The following is a 19,514-nucleotide window of genomic DNA, read 5'->3' as shown; positions in this document are numbered from 1 at the left end:
CAATAATATACGCGATAATATGTACCGTATATCCGCGGAAACGCGCGATCTGGCACATGTATGCACGCTATTTGCTATGTAGACGCGACTAATAATCACCGTCCCTTTGTCAAGTGCCGACCAAGGTAAATAGTCTTACGACTGAATGCAGTTCCTGTCGTAGATAACGTCGCCGTTGAATTATATGTGCGAGCGATTTTTATCTTCGCACCATGAACGACCTCATCTCGTCTCTATTGCGTACGGCAAGAGTCCCTCGATATTATATACGTGATGTACGCAACGCCGGTCGTAACTTACAAGTTGATTTACGTCTCATTAAAAAACTTGCCGTTGCCAGGGCTCATCTGTTTAAAGACGCGATTCGAAAAAGCGAATTAAGCATGCGTCCCGGGAGAGTTTGATCTTAAAACGTACGGAGTGTTTTATATAGATAGGGTATAAATCAATATATTGTCACATTCTTGTCTTTATTCTTTGTAAAAAAAAAAATACTTTTGGTAAAATTTCTTCAGAAATGTATCGTTTTCGAAATATCCCATTTCTTACATGCGTCGATACATTTGCTGTTTTCTTGATTTTTTCGTGTAAAAATTTTGCCAGTTCTACTGTAATTAAATTTAATATTTATGTTATGTACATCAAAGCCGAAAAGCACACTTTTCTCTGTCATAAAGAAATTTATTTTACAACTATTTAAATAAGATTTTTTAAAATGTTTTGTTATAAAAATAATTAGATTTAATTATAACAAAATTTTTGCACGAACACTTAAGAAACAGAAAATGTATTTTATAATATATTGATATCTTAAAAAATGTGAGAGAGTTTGAAAACGATGCATTTCCGGAAATTTATCAAAGGAGAAATGCTTTATATATTTTGAAATATAATAGTTTGTATTCTATCTATATAAAACATCTTGTATGCTGTCGCAAAATTACCAGTTGAATGAAAATAAAAGATATCATAACAATTAAAAAAAAATATGTCTTAAAAGATATTTTGTAAGGCTTTAGAGGATACATTTCGGAATAATGATTTTTAGAAGAATATAATTCCAATCTTATCATGAATCCCCATTCTTTAAATTTTGAAATTAAATACTTTAAAGTTAAATGCTTTAAGGTTAAATGCTTTAAGGTTAAATGCTATCTCGAAAAAAGAGATCGTTCAGGATATTATCTTGCGAATATTAATTAGCATGAAATACTGAAAAATTATGACATCTCCTTTTCAAAAAGATACATTTTCGGAACCTTATTCTTGCGATCTCAGGATTAAATACTTGGAAATGACAATCATTCGTCGAATGAATTATATTTCCAACGTATCATTTGTCTGATTCTTTTCTTTGGATGTTGATTTTTGAATTGCACGATAGCGTTTCGTCGAGAGGACATAATTCTAGGACATTGTCTCATATTCTTTTGATCTCGTGGACGACTCTCGCGTGTCTCGATTCGTTTCGAAATCTCTGTGAAATCGCGACCGAAGCGACGATTCGTCGGCTCGGCGAAAAGATACGCGTGTCCGCTAAAAGGAGCATAATGAGTTGTACAAAAGAGTAAAAGGGAGAGGGAGAAAGAAACCAGAAAAGAGCAGAGGTGAAACAAAGAAGGCAAACGGGGGCTCGACCTCTGTCAAGAGATTTCTTCGCTCTCTCTCTCTCGTCTCGTCTCTTCCACGTCGTTTCGCTCGAACGCTCGTCTCGAAGGGTCCGCTGCTGACGCATACGCGGCTTTTGTCCTGCAAATGCACCCGAACAACGCGCGTCGACATCGACGGCGGCGGCAAAAATGAAAAGAGAAGCCGAAGACGCGAGAAGTGTCATTACCTACTTACTTGGACGCAGGCAGGCAGACAGGCGCTTGGCATCTCTATGTCGCGTATATTATCGTGGATATATCCCATCGCGTAATTAAGTGTGTCAAGGAATACGCCTAGGCGTCTCCAGAGCTCGGATCGAGGACCGCATTCCAGGGAAGACATTCGCAGAGAGAGAGAGAGAGAGGGAAAGAGGGGATATCGTGGCAGGTATCCGCGAGAGAGGCGCAATTAACTAACGCTACTTTTCGTGCGGGGCTCGCGCGAATAATCAAGATAACGATAAATCAAGAATGCTCTTGGAGAATATTTTTTTATTCCGGTTCTGGACTTTCGAGCATCGCGGCATCTCGTTCTCTTTGACAGTGCAAATTAAACAATTTGATAAACACCGTCAAAATAACTCGAGACTTGCACTGTAATCAGTTTCACTTACTTTAATGTCGTCTAATTGGTTCTAATGTTGGCTAGGAATTTGTAGACTAGGTTCTAATGTTAGATAGAAATGAATGTAATAATACATTATAACAGATAGAGAACGATAGATTTAGATTTTAGAACAAAATTTCATTAATATGATAAAAACGGAATTGAACGATATTGAAAAATCGCAGACTTTTAGCTCCTTTTTGCATTCTATCTTTCAATTAATAATTAATATCGAACCGCCGACTTCCATGATTATATCTCCATGAAGAATATGGCTTTCTCACGTAGAGAGATTTAAAAAAAATTGAAGCTTTTTTTTGTTAACACTGTTATTATGCGGCATCGCGGAAAGTCGCGGTGATGACTTCAGTACATCATTGCGCTTAATGGCGTTTCTTCGTGCCAACCGCGGCATGCGGTAGCATGTGTTGACAGATCGTAGTATAAGTCCTCGCCTTCTGTGAAATTACCCCGCGAGGCGGCTTGTCATTATCCAATCCTGGGCGTTTTACTCGACCCGACCATTTCGTGCCGATGCTGCCGAACGCGTGCATTGAAAACGAAAGCGGCGCATCCCACCAAGTCTTTCCCTCTTTCACTAACACGCATATCTCTTATATCAGATGGATATGTGGATAATGGACGGCTTCAAAGTATTTTGTAGATAGGCGAATCCTTTCCCAGAAAATCGACGAGACGCGTACGTGAATATTAAAATTCTTTAATATATTAAATTACTATTTTTGATAGAAATTATTCTAAAAATATTTAATTATACATTTAGATTTGTTTGCTCTTATTATTTTGCTTTTATTATTTTTTCCAGAATAATTATCGTGTGTGTTACTTTATAAATATGGAATTAGCATCCTCGTCTTAAATATCATTTTTCTAATGGCTAGAAGCAATAAATATTCATGCTTAGAATACTAAATTAGTAACCAATTAGCATTTAATTATGCAATATATCCGAATCTGATTTTTTATGAATGTGGGGTGATTCAGATTAACGGATAAAATACGAAGCTCTGGCGCGACGTCTATTGACGTGCAACAGGTGTCACGCATCCACGTGGTTACACCGTCTTTAGATAGAATTAACTTGTTACTATCAGTTCTGACGTAAGCGATGCAAGAGTGTACGTATACGAATTTAAATTAATTCTGTTGAACAAAATTACCTAGTCAGTCGTGTCTATAGATAGATACATCGAAACATAGGCAGTTTATCTTGGATGTAGAAAGTATAAGATCGAAAATATGCAAATATTACGAAACGAGATATAATTCACACCTCAGAACGATTTTGCAACTTTATTAAAAGTTAAATTTTTGAATAATATAGAAAAGAAAGTCTAAAAATATTATTATTGATTATTAATCGTATATAAAATATATACATAATACATATTTTATAAGTAGTTATATACTTATATTAATTATTATATTAATTCTTAATTAAGATTTATTAAATCTGGAAGTTTGTTTTATGTGTATATAAGAAATATTTTAAGATACTTTTATCGTTGAAATAAACTCTCTTATACTACATCTAATAATAATAATAATATTAAAAGATAAATTGAAAGATTAAAAACAAAAAAATTTTTTCAAAGTTGTTTAATAAAAACGTAATATATGTGAAGTATTTAATCATTTGATTTCGGATCTCAAAATTATTAAGACCCTCGCAGATTATGTGTATTTGCGTTTTTTTTTTTTTGGGTGTGTGAAGTTGGCATCTCTATGTTATGCTATCATAGTTCTGTTAAGAGTTCTGAGTTATTTAGAACCATAGGAAGAGTTTTTGATAATTTTTAGAAATAGTTCCGGTTATTACGATAACGAAAATCAGTTTGAAAAAATAGGGGTACCATTGCAACTTCACATTTTTTTACACATCGAGTTCTAATAGTTTTGAGCAGAGTTTTAAGGTTCTTTTAAATAGTTATATAGATCCTGATTATTTTTTGAAAGAGTTGTGCAATTTTTAGATAAAAAAACGTACCTTCAATATCGAAGATATTTCTAAAATATCAAGTTCTCGTGAAAAACGCGTTAGAGTTCGTGATTTTCTAAATGTTTCGTAAAAGTGTGTTAATTTTAAAAAATCAATCTCTTCGAAACTATAATAGATAGAGCCATGCAGTTTTCACGTTTTTTCTTGTCTTATCGAGTACGATTCAGAACTCTAACGTCTTTCCCCAGAACTTGATATTTTGAAAATATCTTCGATATTGAAAGTATGTTTTTTTATCTCTATAAAAATTGCAAAACTTTCAAAAAATAATCAGGAACTATAAAACTATTAAACAATTCAAATTTACTCACCTCACAGTTGCTCCTTTGTCGCCCGATGCCTCCCCGGGCCTCCTTCTCGTACAAGTTTCGAAACACTTGCACTCGCGTTATTTTTTTTCGTTCGCGACGCGCGGCGACAAAGGGTTTTAGCTATCACAATCTTCGACGCGTTTCGGTAAAACGCGAGACTCGCGAGAGCTTATTCGCGCGCGAATAAAACCGAAGCTCCATTTTCGCGTCGCCGCTTTTTCCAAGACCCACTTTTCGCAGGGGCTTATCGAACGAAGATGATCAAGAGAGCGCATTGAAGTCGCCGAAGGACGCAAGCGAGACGAATATTGAGCGAGATTCACGGCCGACGAGATCAATCTCGCGCGTGCGATCGCGATTACGATATTAGTACGTGCGACGCGACCGGATTTATACGATAATTAACCACCAAAGACGCTAATCAATACACTCGTCTTTTCACGGACCAGCAAGAAGCGCGCGATCGTTCATCACGAAGAATCGAAGAAGAGCACTGGAGGTGGAGCTAGACTGGCACTGCCAGGTTCGGAACGCGCAACGATACGTCGCGCCGAGTCGTAGTGGTGGGGCATTGTAGGGCTCGCGACGTGGGAGCTCGGCGAATCACGTCGCGACTACATACCCTCACCAGGTCGTAGTGGTGGAGATATGTAATCGCGACGTGATTCGCTGAACCTCGCACGTACGTTGCGTCGCGAGCCCTACAATGCCCCACCACTACGACTTGTCGCGACGTGTCGTTGGTCGTTGCGCGTTCCGAACCTGGCAATGCCAGTCTAGCTCCACCTCCAGTGCTCTTCTTCGATTGTTCGTAATCAACGGTCGACGCGAAAATGGATGAGCTTCGATTTTATTCGCGCGCGAATAAGCTCTCGCGAGTCTCGCGTTTTACCGAAACGCGTCGAAGATTGTGATAGCTAAAACTCGGGCGTCGCCGCGCGTCGCGAACGAAAAAAAATAACGCGAGTGCAAGTGTTTCGAAACTTCTACGAGGAGGAGGCCCGTGGAAGCATCGGGCAACAAAGGAGCAACCGTGAGATGAGTAAATTTGAATTGTTTAATAGTTTTATAGTTCCTGATTATTTTTTGAAAGTTTTGCAATTTTTATAGAGATAAAAAACATACTTTCAATATCAAAGATACGTTTTTTATGTAAAAATTGCAGAATTCTTTCAAAAAATAATCAGGAACTATATAACTATTTAAAAGAACCTTAAAACTCTGCTCAAAACTATTGGAACTCGATATGTAAAAACATGTGAAGTTGGCACCCCTATTTGTTGAAACTGATTTTCGATATCGTAATGACCGGAACTATTTCTAAAAATTATCAAGAACTCTTCCTATGGTTCTAAATAACTCAGAACTCTTAACAGAACTATGATAGCATAACATAAAGGTGCCAACTTCACACACCCTTTTTTTTTATTTTATTGAAAAATTGTTTCGTTGACAAATCAGCACGAATAACGAATCATAAATGCAAATTTGAATGTTCTCGCTATACTACACGAACTGTATACGAATCGCGAATAGTGTGGCGCCAGTTTTACTGTGTAACATTCGCGAAGATTGATTTCGCGGCACGGCTTTTGCCCAAAATATACTGTAATTTAAAATAATATTTGGTGAGATAACAAAACCGTGAAGATTCAGTTAAAAATTGACGCGGTGCGACTGCTGTCAGCTGATCATCGGGGCATATTCGCTCTCTATTTTTATTATGCAGCCATATATAATATAATTAGCTACAGATTTAAAAAAAAAAATGTGAAAAACGAAACGCGCCTATAGGACACACGTGCGTGCGGGTGGTCTGTCTTGTTGCTTCACTTTCGCTTACGCATGCATAAGCATATGCGTGCTGCCGGGCTACGCCATTGCTCCAGTTGCTCTCGCAGAATAATAAATGAAACGAGCTCTCCACGTGCGCGACCGTACATACACGCATTTTTGCGTGCACATTTCGCTGCGCGAGTGCGTGCACAGCAGGCAGCAGCTCGTGTAAATGATATTTAATACACACAGCCAATCTCCAGTCCTCTCTCTCCGCGCGACACGTCTTCCTATTGTGAAACATGAAAGCCAAAAGACCGCAGTCAGCCACCATCTGTCGCACCGCGCAACTTGAAGAATTATGATGGAATGAGATAAACTCAAACTTTACTCCACGGTGTTCCAAACGTTTTACACTGTAATTCGATATGCGCGTGTATAATCGCAAAACAGGATAATTTCATTTTAAATCAATAAAAACTTAATTAATTGATTGCTGCATGATTTTTCATTTTGACAACTTTTTACGTACTTGTATAGCATATGCTTTCTACAGCACACACAATTTTTTTTTTTTTTAATTATTACCCTTAATTATAAGCAATTTTATGCGATACAATAAGATTCAATTTTTTAGACTTTTTTAAAAATATTTAAATATTTGTAGTTTATTACATAATAAAGATAGAGAGCTTGGGCTTAAGCAACATATTTTAAAACTTAAAAGTTAGGATTTTAAGCATGTATGATTTTTTAAATAAAATTTAAAATAGTGTATGATATAAATATTGTATGTCTTATATGTATAGTAGAAATGTTCTTTAGATATATACTAAATATTTTATTTTTTTTTATTAATCTGTTTTCACGCGTGTTATAATATTGTAATATTATAATAGTTTAAGTTATATGAATATATTACAAGAGATTGATATTAATAGAAGTGTGAGCGTATTTACGAGATATATTTATCCAAAGAAAAGTTCAATCGAGTCAAATGATTATATGTAAGAGATTTAATGTCAAGATATACTCGGCGCGTTTAGCATTAATTAAACGTTGAAATATTTTGCAAGGAAGTCTGGCTCTTTATACAAATACAAATGTTACACGTGACATTATCGAGAATTACACGACTCGAGATTCCGCTATCAAGGCTTACAACAATCCAGTAATCCTGCAAACGCATGTCAGAGATAGTTACTTCGTCTATGATTCCGTGAAAAGATTAACCTTTAAATATTACTCAACGTTAGCGTTCTCACGCCGTTGACATTGCATGCACGCGTGCAACGCGTGTATGCGCGCTTAGAAGAGAAAAAAAAAAAAAAAAAGAGAGAAACGTACCCATTTTATTTCATTTTGTCAAATACGGGCCGAAATAAGCCTAACAAGAACAATAGCAACGAGGTGCGAAACGTTTTACGAATTTCGGTGTGTCAACCGTGGGATGTCGTAATCGTGAACCGTAACTCTTTTTGTAACTTGTCGTCGACTTCTCGATGGGTGTTCCCCCCATTGCTGACGCAATCGCGTTATCCTAATAAGATATAGATTTGTAAGCAGCTTATTGAAAACAATTTGAATAAAGGAAACACAAAATAATATATAGAAGTTCTTTTGTGTGTCTAACAAAACGAGACGTCTTTATTAAGTACGTAACGCCAATTTCACAGGCGCGACTTACAGTTTTTATTTTTACACAGTGTCTTCTATGCCCGATTCTATAACACTTTGATTTTAATGCTTATCTGATTCTCGATTATCATTATAAAGCTTTCGATGCGTCCTTATCGCAGTTAACTTCTTAAAGTTCCTTCAATAATTTTTTATAATTCGGTTTTAATAATTCGGTATTTTACTATTATGTCAGCTGCTTACAGATCGTTCATATATTATAATTCCACGTGTCTCTCTCTCTCTCTAGAAATAGAAATAAATTACATATTTAATGTAACATGTTGTAATAAATTATGGGCGTGTAATGACAACGATTTCTTAAGGATTCGAAAGTCTCGACCATAATTTTGATTATAAATATAGAGACATGTTCGTATAAATAATATCAGATATCATATGTCAAAATCATCCATTTCGATCATTAGTTTGAACAAATTTTAATAAACGGATTCTCAATTTAAAATCACATCGTTCAAACATTTATCGTTTGACCTGAAATTCAATCTAGGATCTTCAACGGGAGACAAGAAAAGTGAATTTGCATTTCTATGTTTCTCAATGCTCAATCGGCAGGATTAATTTTTTCTCTCTCATCATCGATTATTAATTATATCGCTTTTGAACTACGAGTTTCACTCATGTTATCTGTCGAAGGTAGATGAATAGAAAGATTTATGATTGCAGGATGCATACATTGAAATTGATCCCAAATTCAATCCGATTCAATTATAAACAATTCTTAATTTTTTGTATTACCTAATTATTTAATTTTTTAATATTTTTTTATCAATATAGAAATATTTCGAATTTTATGTAGGTATATCAATTTGAAAAAGAGAGAAAGAGAGAGAAAAAGAGCTTATTTCTATAATTGCAATCACGTTTGACTTGTACTTATTATCATCATTTCAAATTATATTTCTTGCCAATCATTCATTCTCTGGAATTTTCATAATTATATGTTACGTGCCACGCTAAATTTTTCTGAACTTATCGAAATGACGACTACAAAAATAACAGTCGTGAATTTAAATGTCGCGGCATAAATAACGATCGGTTTCGTCGAATTATTTAAGTTTCGCTGTGCGTGTATCGCTTTCTCCAAAAATTCTTCGCGCTTACTATATAAAATTCCGGTTTACATCGGCGCGATTCGTCACAATGGTTGACGTAAGGACAACGTATCCCGGCCGATTCGAAAATATCCCCGAGTGATGATAGTAAGATTTCGTCGGCTGAATCGAAGAGCGATTTAGTCGCAGGTGAGATCCGAATGTCGCTGCGAAATTCCTAAATATTATTCCTTGTGAAATCCAAGCGAGATGGGACGGAAAAAAGTAGACCCTATTCGAGGGGGGTTCCGGATATAGATATTTTGAAAAGAGAGAGACCACCCGAAGAGAATCGCCCACACGAGAGAACACCTATCGTCATCATTGCGTAAACGCTGCATGTGCTTTTCGTTGACGAAGACTGACAGAGAAATTAGGATTGACTCGAAATCGATTAGTGCTCTGCCTTTTCGTGGAAATAATTCATTACGATTTTTTGTTCTATATCTCATTAGAAACAAAAACGGATCTTTAGCATCGTCGCTGAACAAACGACATTTTTGCATGCAATGCCTGGTAAAGCGCATAAAATAATTAATTATCTTGTTCTTAAATATATAAATACGACAGCATATGACAGTACTAGAAAACAGTATGGTGTTTCTACAAATATTAATATAGCGCTATATTGTATTATGAAATCTTCTTTGATCAATATATAATAATACTATTTAGATAGAGAAATCTATTCATATACATTTGTACGGGTTTACTGCATTATTTTTTATCGATAAATTCTAATGACTCAATGAAAATGTCGAAGCATCAATAATCGGGTTAATCGAATTGAAATAGAAAATGACTTCTCGCGAACTAAACTTTAGGGAATTAAATTTTTTATTTAATAGAATTTTATAATGCAATGATTTTATATATATATATATATATATATATATATATATGAATATAATTGACAAATGATGACAGTAAGAAAAAAAACTAAATTAGTAATAGAATCTGTCACTAAAAGGATTTTTTAGGCTGTATGATCTTCAGTTTATATAATCTTACAATACAATACTGTATATATGATTAATATGCTAATGAATAATAGTTGAAGCATATTCAAAGAAGAAAACAATATATCAATACAATAAATACATACTTGATTACGGAATGTCAAAAAATTACGCACATGAAAAAACTTTGATGAATTATTGTCAAGCGAGACTTACAATCAGATAAGATAACACGCGAATACAGAGATGAATTAATATATTAGCTATAAAAAAAACTTCAGCTTAGAACCATGAATAACAAGGGATCTCGTGCCCATTCTAAGAAAATACATATTTTTCAAGCATTTATTTATCGAAGAAGCAAACGCTTTATTAATTTTGTAGCTCAGAGGCAACACACCATCATTCAAATCAGCGAATGGATTAAAAGACAAATTTTACGATGTTTACCAGCTGAACGAGGCAATATCGCCACCGTTTCGAAGCCTCGAGGTAAAATCCGGTCGCAGAATCCTTGACGCAGTTCCGTGATTAAAGCAAGAGTACACAGAGAACCGCGGCAAATTAGTTAAGCTGGGAGATTAAATCTCGTGGGAACCGCTAATCGGATCTCTGGTACAGATTGTCTTCGCGATTTCGTTTTGCTTCGCTCCTTCACGGTGGCCGATCACAAGTAAACCGGTCGATCGCGTCGGCCGTTAATTGTTTCTAGTTATAAATTCCTTTTCTTACAACGTATATATCGTTTATCACAGTTCATCATGTCGTTTGCGATTTATGTTGTGTAATATATCCCATTATAGACGTCCTCGTGCATATGTTGTTGGAATTTACAAACGTCATATGCAATGTTGTTTGCAGGAAAAATTTAATTTTAGCGCATCATACAAACGTTGAATATAATACGTCCGGGTAATACCCATGGTAAATTTATTATACGTAAGACTATCATATTTAATAATGTAATATAGCTAAGAAAAATTGTGTGCACATATTATATTAGGAAGATAAATTTAAATGTAATTAAATAATATAAACTTGATAACAATTAGAAAAATTAATTTGAATAAATAAACTTGAAAATAATTAAAAAAGATATAGATACAGCGGAACGCATAAATTTTCGAAAGATAAAGCCTAGCATACAATATGAATACACACAATGTTTGTGAGAGTGAGTCGGATATTTATGGGATTTCTGGGACGATAATTCGGCGACATTTATTGTCGGATTTATCAGAAGCACTTGAGCAATTGCTATGTACTTCTCTCTCTTTTCCTCTATTCTAGATCTTTATATATAAATTAAATAGAACTCTCTGTACTTTTCAACTCGCGTCTTATTTTCAGCTTTAAGAGTATTAAGTTATCAGCAAAAAAGTTATCGGACGTTGAAAAAAAATTGTGAAATCTCTATCATATGACGACAATTCAAAATAATCCGGAACACACGTCACGAGATTCGTATGGAGTAAGATAATACTTAAAATAATTCAAGATAATACTTATATAATTGCACGAGGACAACTAAAATAATTGTGAAGTAATTCTTGCGAGAGAAGCATAAGTTTGACACTTTCGTTGCATCGCGAGAGATTAAATATATATAATATAAGATATATATTATATCTTAATCTCGATGGAGATTGAACGGGGAACAATACGGTATATCTATGAATTTAAGGATCCTCTAAAACCAGAAATCTATGAATTTGGAGAATGTCAAGAGATTTGTTCGCACCTCGACACAGAATCGTTTCGATATTTATCGAGACGGGCTCTGAGCTCTGACGAATAAATTTTCGACGCTTTACGGACGAATGAAGGCGGAGAAGAACTTTAACGAGCCTAAACCGTTATTTACAGCCTGGCTTACAATTAGTGCATCACACGAGAAACTTGCGCTACAATCTTTATTGTATGACGTCTTTCTCGATAACCCCGCGAATCTATCGATCGGTTCGACATTTGAGTTGTCATTCAAAGTGAATTAGCCTACAAATAGACATTTTTTTTTCTTCAAAAAGTTCTCGATTAAAATAGCCAACACACCGGTAATTTTATTTTACAATCATGTAAAATAATTAGTAGTTACTTTAGTTACTTTAACAATGCATCAGTATATTTTGTTGAATTAAATTTATTGTGCGAGAAGATAAATTCTCTCTATATAATATTTTATATTATTAAATATTTATAATCTAATATAAGAGGATAAATCGATGTGTATCGTCGAAATTCGAATTAAATATAAGTTAACATTGAGTTTCTCAGAAATCTCTTACGTGTTTCACTTTAATTCAACTCGCTAACAAAATATACCTAATTTCGATACAGTACAATAAGCCATAAGTTTGTCAGCTTGACGCCCTTGTTCATGAGAGAGAGAGAGAGAGAGGAAGAGAGCTTGCCTGAAAACCCGACGCCGAGAAAATGATACAAAGGCGAGCCGAAGCCGCTCCGCGACAACAAACGCCATGATCGCACGGTTTGAATCGACGCTAACGAGATTTATGATTGGCTTAAATTTTAAGAGAAAGCGACTTTCAACGACGACGACGACGACGACGTGCCGGAATCTTGTCTGGACGTACCTAGAAGCCTCAAAAATGCACGCGCCCAACGCATTAATCTCTGCACGGCTAAACGCGGTGCTGATGCATTCTACATCTTCGTGTTTATTCTCAAAACGCCGTCTCTCGTACGTACACGCGTGTTTCCCCGAGGCGCACACGCCTATATAAGAAATAAAAAAAAAAAAAAAATAGGAAGGGAATTGACGTTCATTATTGCGTCACATCGACTGCGTAAAGCGGACACGTGAGATTGCGTGAACAATTCTCACGCCTTTTTTTTTTTTTAACACGACGGAAAGCATCGGACGTCAGTAGCCGATAATGTGGAAGGACTCGCGATTAAATGAACGCTGATGAATCGAGATGAGATGAGGATAAGAATAATTTTTTACCTGCGATAATTGCAAATTAAAACTACAGACTGACGAGCGCGGATTAGACAAGCCGCATTTTCGATCTATATATATCGAAACTCTTTTGTCTCTTAAATTTTTATTTATAAAAAAGCGAATGTCACACTTTCTTTTATAAGATAAAAATTAATTTTTTATGCAAAATAAATATTTTTTGTTCGGTTTGTTCTTAGAAACCGTGGTGTTGTTTTCCGCGGATAGAATCATGCGAGGCCCCGCCTTCATGTTTTTTTACGATCATTAACAGTATAGTAACAGTATGTAGAAACAGTATAGATAATAGCTTAATAATTTTCGAACCGTAAGGCACATACGATATCTGCCGTGTCTCATTACAATTATCCGCTGCATTCGGAACGTTCGACGCGCCTCTGAAATATCCGACATCCGGATATCTGTCATTAATCAATCAGGAGGCCCCGCAATTGAAGACATCCGGGACATACTTGTTGCACACAAAATTGAGACCTGGCTCTTGCTCGGAGATCCCAGGACGAAAGCAGACGCTTTGCTCGCATCTCGAGATCCACGAGATTTTCTTGTATTTTGTGCGAGTAAAGTAAATAAATCCGATCCGTCAAAACGCGTTCGTGCACAATGTTCCATGTATTTCAAGTATTCTAAGTATGCTTCGCGAATATACTCTTCAAATTCTTTAGGTCTGTGCATAATACCAGCATAATCGAGAGATAAACATAGTATACAATATGCAAGATGATCAATTATTCGTTAAAATTTCAATAAGATATTCTTAGCTTTCTCTCTTTCTTTCTTTATTTTTTCGTGTTCTCTACTTAAAAAAAAATTGATCGAAAGTATACGCAGCTGCGAGCTGAAAGTCTTTTCTCGAAGATGAGCGCCTTAGAAACATTCTCTATTATATTGCAGAGACGTGAGAACTGGCATTGATAATTTGCACATTGATTGTTGCACAATGTCGAAGGGCTACCGTGAGGAATTAAATACTATTGCATAGCCATTAATATTGATATGCGAATATTTACGGTACAATATTGCAAGTTGCAATTCGCATTAAGTACACGCAACTTTTGCTTTCACGTAATCGGTGCATAAATAATTTACAATCTGTAGCTGAAATAACTTCGAAGCACTAGTAGTATTAAGAATTCGAATTATAAGCGATTAATAATGAAATATTTTTCGCGGGAAATACTAATACTCTGCGAAATAAATTTATCACTTGTAGAAATATTTATTATATCGAGTATTAAAATATTTGTAATGGAGATTGTATCATTCTTCAGCTCTCTCTAGAAATTTGTCACGAATAAAATGTAAAACTTTTTTACTTAAAGCGTTTTCGCACGATTCTTGACAGATACTTATTTCTTATTTAAAATGTATAGCTAGTAAGCAATTTTAAGAATGCGCTTTCTATGCACGATCATAAATTGTTTTATTTATTAGCATTTATAAAAAGATATGTGCAAAACTCACAACGTTCTCACATGATAAGTCTTTGAACTGTATAATTTCGAATTTTTACGGAGTAGAAGAAACGATAAATCATTCTGTAATAGTGATTTTTTAAATCATTGCGGTATATGTATATCGCGGTAATTTTACATGTCTACGTGAGTATTAGCATAAAATTTATAGCGATATCGAATGGTTACACCATCAAGAAACACACGATAGTATTTTTATTCTCAATTCGCGCATTTTTTCACATCATTATTTTTGTAGAAAAGATTTAAGCAATAACATATATATTGAAGCAATGCTTCTTTGTAAATTTTTTTGGGGGAGGACAAAATTAAAGAAATATTTTTATAACAGTTTTTTGTAACGTATTTACATATGTCACGCATTGACGAAGAGAGACGAGATACGCTCGATTAATATGCCGAACGTCATATGTAATTTACGATATATGATTTATATAATATTTATTATCTCTCTTTCTCTTTTTTTCTCATTGTTAGTAGACCGCGTTTTGCGCGAGTTGGTAGCCGCGATATTAGCATATAATACGCAAGATGTTCGATAGCGATAAAGATAACTCTCTTTTTCTTCTTTTCCCATGTCGCTGATTCACAGCGATATTCCTCGTAAACGAGATGTGTCGATCATGAAAATTAATTCGGCGATTTGTAATAATTGAAAAAAATTGAGGTCGTTAAAGAGAGGGAGAAGCCCCTGACCATTTCTCGGATTCATGACTCACTTCGCGGTGTAATTTACATCTACCTTCGCTCGCATCATCGCGAGCTACAAATTTGTTTTCTGCGCGTCAATTGCAACCGGAACCGACTACCGTCTGAGCACAGTTTAGCTGTTCTTAAAAGAGTAGTTAAGTAATTTTAAAGAGACTGCGGAGGCGCCGCATCGTGTCTCTTCTAGATCATGATGATTCATCGCGCGCGCGTCGTTCCCTGCTTGCTTCGATGCCGCTACTTCCGGTTGTCACCGCGATGACTATGCAATTCTGTGTTTGCCATCTCTCCGTGTTGGAGAGATTCTTTACGATATCATAATATTTATATTATTTACTAGAAGAGATTTGATTAAAGAGTAATTTAATTTAACGCACAAAAAATAATTTATTATATTGTATATAAATTATTTAAAAAAATATATTAATATTGCTTATAGTTGAAATGCACACAATTTTTTTAAATATTAACTTTTTTGAGTGAAGAATTATATATTTTAATTATGAGATCGTAATCGAAGAAACCTTTGATTTAAAATTACTTAAAAAATTTTTTTTGGACACCAAAGGTGTCTCTACCATTGATCTCAACTCTTGGAGTTGTACGAGAGGCTTACGAGAGAGTTCTCACACCCTCTAGTGGTCCATTATCCCTCGTCTGCTAGAACCGCGTCAATGGTCATGGTTTCAACAAGCTAATTTTACGAGCGCCGACTCGTCATCGTCTGGTCTTTCTCATGGTTATGGTGAGAAGAGAAAAGAGTATTCGCCAGTTTCATCGCCGTGAAACAGTAGCCGAGAGTGGACTCGAAGGAGCAGATGAGCGAGAAAATAATTAAAATAGAGAAAAGAAAAAATCTTGAAGAGAACGAGAAAGCAAGAGAAGAAACGAGGAAGAACTGAGCCGAGAAGCCGACATGACCCCAGAAAGTTAGATAAATTCGATGTCACATCTGTGCAGCATTATCGCTCTGAATTCGACCTCGTTGGATCTTAATTGAAAAATCGAATTAAGCTAATCGAAAGTTGAGGCAACAACACTCTGCCTTGCTATGTTTTTTTAAAATTGTTTTTTTTTAAATATTACGAAAATGCAGAGGACAGGGAGGGAAGAAGGGGGGACTTGAACGAGAGAATGTATAGATGCATGCTATAAATTATTTATCTGCGTAAAACTTTTAAGAAGAGTAAGAATGCATTTCCAAGATACTATATTTACCGTATATGTATATGCGTTATTATTCTGCCGCTATTATATACACGCAACGTTACATAAATGATTGAGTCTTTAAAGAAACCATTATGATGTTTTGTTTCCAGGCTAACGTGAGCCAGGCCGAGTATGAAAGAGCACATAGAGAGTACCTGAAACAAGTGCAGCTGTCGCACGACGGACAAGAGTCTAGAAGACGGCGGGATCTTCACGTATTTCAAAACGCAGGTATAGTCACTTCAATTTTTGCTAAAATCGTCAATTTAAAAGTCAGATTCGCCGAAATTTAGTTTTGCTGATGCAATTAAGAATTGAAAAATTACTTTTATATGTAGCAGAAGAGATATATTTATGGTATCTTAATTTGTACATCTGATCCTTCATTTATATTGTTAATTAATTAGTGCCAACATAACGAATAATTATATAATAGAAATTTATATTATGAACATTTTTTCAAGACGAAGATATAATTTCCAATCACGCGACTTTGATTGTTTTAATATTTCCTAAATTTATTAGATTTACTGAGAAAATAAGCTAAGTCTAGGAAATCGGCGATTTCGATTGATCGAATAACAATTCCGCGTTTTTCCGCTTCTACGAATTAATGTTTGCTCATAGACGAGCCGATTGCGTGCGAATGTACCGCATATACATATAATATACGAGTGAAAAACCTTGCGCGCACGCATATATACATTCGCAGTAGTAGTAGATCCAACAAAAATAAATGCGAAAAACGAAGTTGTACGGAGATGAGGGGGGTTGGAGAAGAGAGAAGAGGGAACGCAGTTATCCGGCGCTGCGACCTGTCGATACGTCACTTCGACGACGCGTACCTACTCGCGGTGGAACGCATTGAAGTCCCGCGTCGCGGTTTCACAGAAGCGGCGACGAGGATCGCGGAGCGAGAAGCTGGATCGATCGGTCGAACGGGCAATAAAAGTCGCGCTTCGAGGAAGAAAGGAAACGGCATCTCCTCGCCGAAGCGGGAGGGCAAAAAAAGGGGACGCGCGCGATCGGTTAATATTTATTTTTTCCAAGTCGACGAACTCTCCGAAGCTCCGAGAAACTTTTCCGCAAATTCGTGTCTCGCGCGTCTAAAGCACGATTTTACGAAACGAGGAGCCGCAGCTTGACATACCGCAATCGGTCGATCGATCGATTGATCGTGCACGATCCCTCACAGTAGGAGGAAAAAGAAGCTTGCCGGAAGCGAGATCTAAAAGCGTGTTTCTTCAAGGATTCTGGGAAAATATACGTGTGCTATTATTGGCCGTTTACCTAATTTCTCTCGCGGCATGGCTGATAGAGAAAAGATACTTCGCCGATCTATACTTGGCGAGGAGTGAAAGAATGAACGACGGCATAATTTTTTAATTAAAATGGATATAATTTTTTAATATCTTGCTGAAAGATTCCGTTGGCGGTCTTTCAGCAAGATATCTTGTAATTGAAGCTGCCGGTGGAGGAGGACGTAACATTTAGTGTGCTTTAAAGATTGTCAATCTTGATCAATCAAACTTGCCGAACTGATAATGTAATACATAATATTGAATTTGAATCACGTGTCATTTACGAATTATTTATTTTAGATTGATGTTGTGTGTTGATTTTTGAGATTAATTAAATTATAATTTTTCTTTCTTTATTACAAAGGCAGATAATGAGAAGAGGAATTTTCTCTTCAATAAGTTATTCCTATTAATATAAAATAAATTTTAATAATGTCTTTATTTTTGATTTCAAATGATCATCAATGGGAATTAAAAGAGCCAATCAAATTAATAAAACACATACGAGATAATGCATGATCTAATAATTCGCGGCGTATCTAAATTTAATTTTTCCAGATTAATCTTTCCAAGTCTTGTACAAGATTATCCTTGCATCGACCCGTTCTACTTATCCGACTTGCCTCCTATAAAGATAATAAGTCTCATTGTCAGTAATAAGACTCGACTTCGCTCCGTTCAATTGTGTCAAGCAATTAGCCGAGTCAGATTCATGAAATCTGAACAATACAAGAGCACCATATATACTGATCCGACAAATTAAGACGTGAGTCTCGCTAATGAATTTTGCGGCGACTCAAGACGGCGCGGGACTTCGCTCAATTACAGACACCCTGAAAATAATGGATCAAAGAGATAAAAGTCGGCAGATCTAGACAGAAAGACAGAAGTCGGCGACCACTACGGCTTTATGTTGGGTTTAGCTTTAACACACACACACACACACACACACATATATATGTACATCGAGTGTACTCGAGTTCGTCCATCGAGTTTGTCCATCGAGTTCGTCCACCGAGTCGAAACCAGTCTGAAGTGGGCACTCGTCTAAAGGTGCGCTACACTAGGCTAAAGGTGCGCGAAGCAAAAGAAGATAATTTCTTCTGGTGGCCTCTCTCTCTCCCTACCTCTCTTTTTCTTTCTCTTTCTCTCTTCCTGGAACGTGCGCGCCAAACTCCGTCGTACACACGGCTGTTATTATGAAATAGAAATTCCGACCGCGGCGGAATGCCGAGCGACGAGTTCCCGAATGCAATAAGAACAAATCGCAGAAACATACCGCGAGAAGTAGTCTGCCTTGCTTTATCCGCGAAACGCGGACGAAACCGTGAACGGTATCGTTGCGAGTATAACCGATACATGAAGGATCGTGAAAAGCCCTCCCGCTCGCGTCCTCTGGATCTCTTGAGGACCCCGCTCTTCGGGATTTATTTCAATTATCCGACCACCGAGGTACTCTCGCCGAGTACGCTCATTAGTCGTGGCTATTAGAAAGATGCGCAAAAAGCTCGTAAATGTAAAGAAAAAAAAATTCAAGTGAAGATTATAGGCTTTATACGATCAAGAAGTCATCTATAGAAATCATAAATTTGTGAGATTATCTCGCGTGTATCTTCTCATTTATCTTTCGTTATCGGTAAAATATATTCTATAGATGAGAGAGAGAAAGAGAAAGAGAGTTTTGCTTTCGAAATGTTAATGACATTGACGAAGTGGCCCCGGTT

At 36.1% G+C, this 19,514-nt stretch overlaps 2 protein-coding genes across 2 annotated transcripts in view; one reads left to right on the top strand and one right to left on the bottom strand.

Annotated features, from left to right (window-relative positions):
• The window catches only part of Lin (protein lines homolog), a 63,259-nt gene that overhangs the window by 32,426 nt on the left and 11,319 nt on the right, over positions 1–19,514 (bottom strand). The gene's annotated exons all lie outside the window — the stretch shown is intronic.
• Positions 1–19,514, top strand: part of Mav (TGF-beta domain-containing family member maverick) — a 30,937-nt gene that overhangs the window by 3,561 nt on the left and 7,862 nt on the right. The window contains exon 2 of the mRNA XM_083046104.1: positions 16,600–16,720. Coding sequence (XP_082902230.1) covers positions 16,600–16,720 — 121 coding nt within the window. The remainder of the gene's footprint in view (positions 1–16,599; positions 16,721–19,514) is intronic.

This window comes from Prenolepis imparis, unplaced genomic scaffold (assembly GCF_030444845.1).
Source record: "Prenolepis imparis isolate NDT839.2.m4 unplaced genomic scaffold, iyPreImpa1.0 SCAF_9, whole genome shotgun sequence".
NCBI classification, from domain to species: domain Eukaryota; kingdom Metazoa; phylum Arthropoda; class Insecta; order Hymenoptera; family Formicidae; genus Prenolepis; species Prenolepis imparis.
Note: the sequence above shows the minus strand (reverse complement) of the source record. Positions and strands in the feature narration are given on the sequence as shown.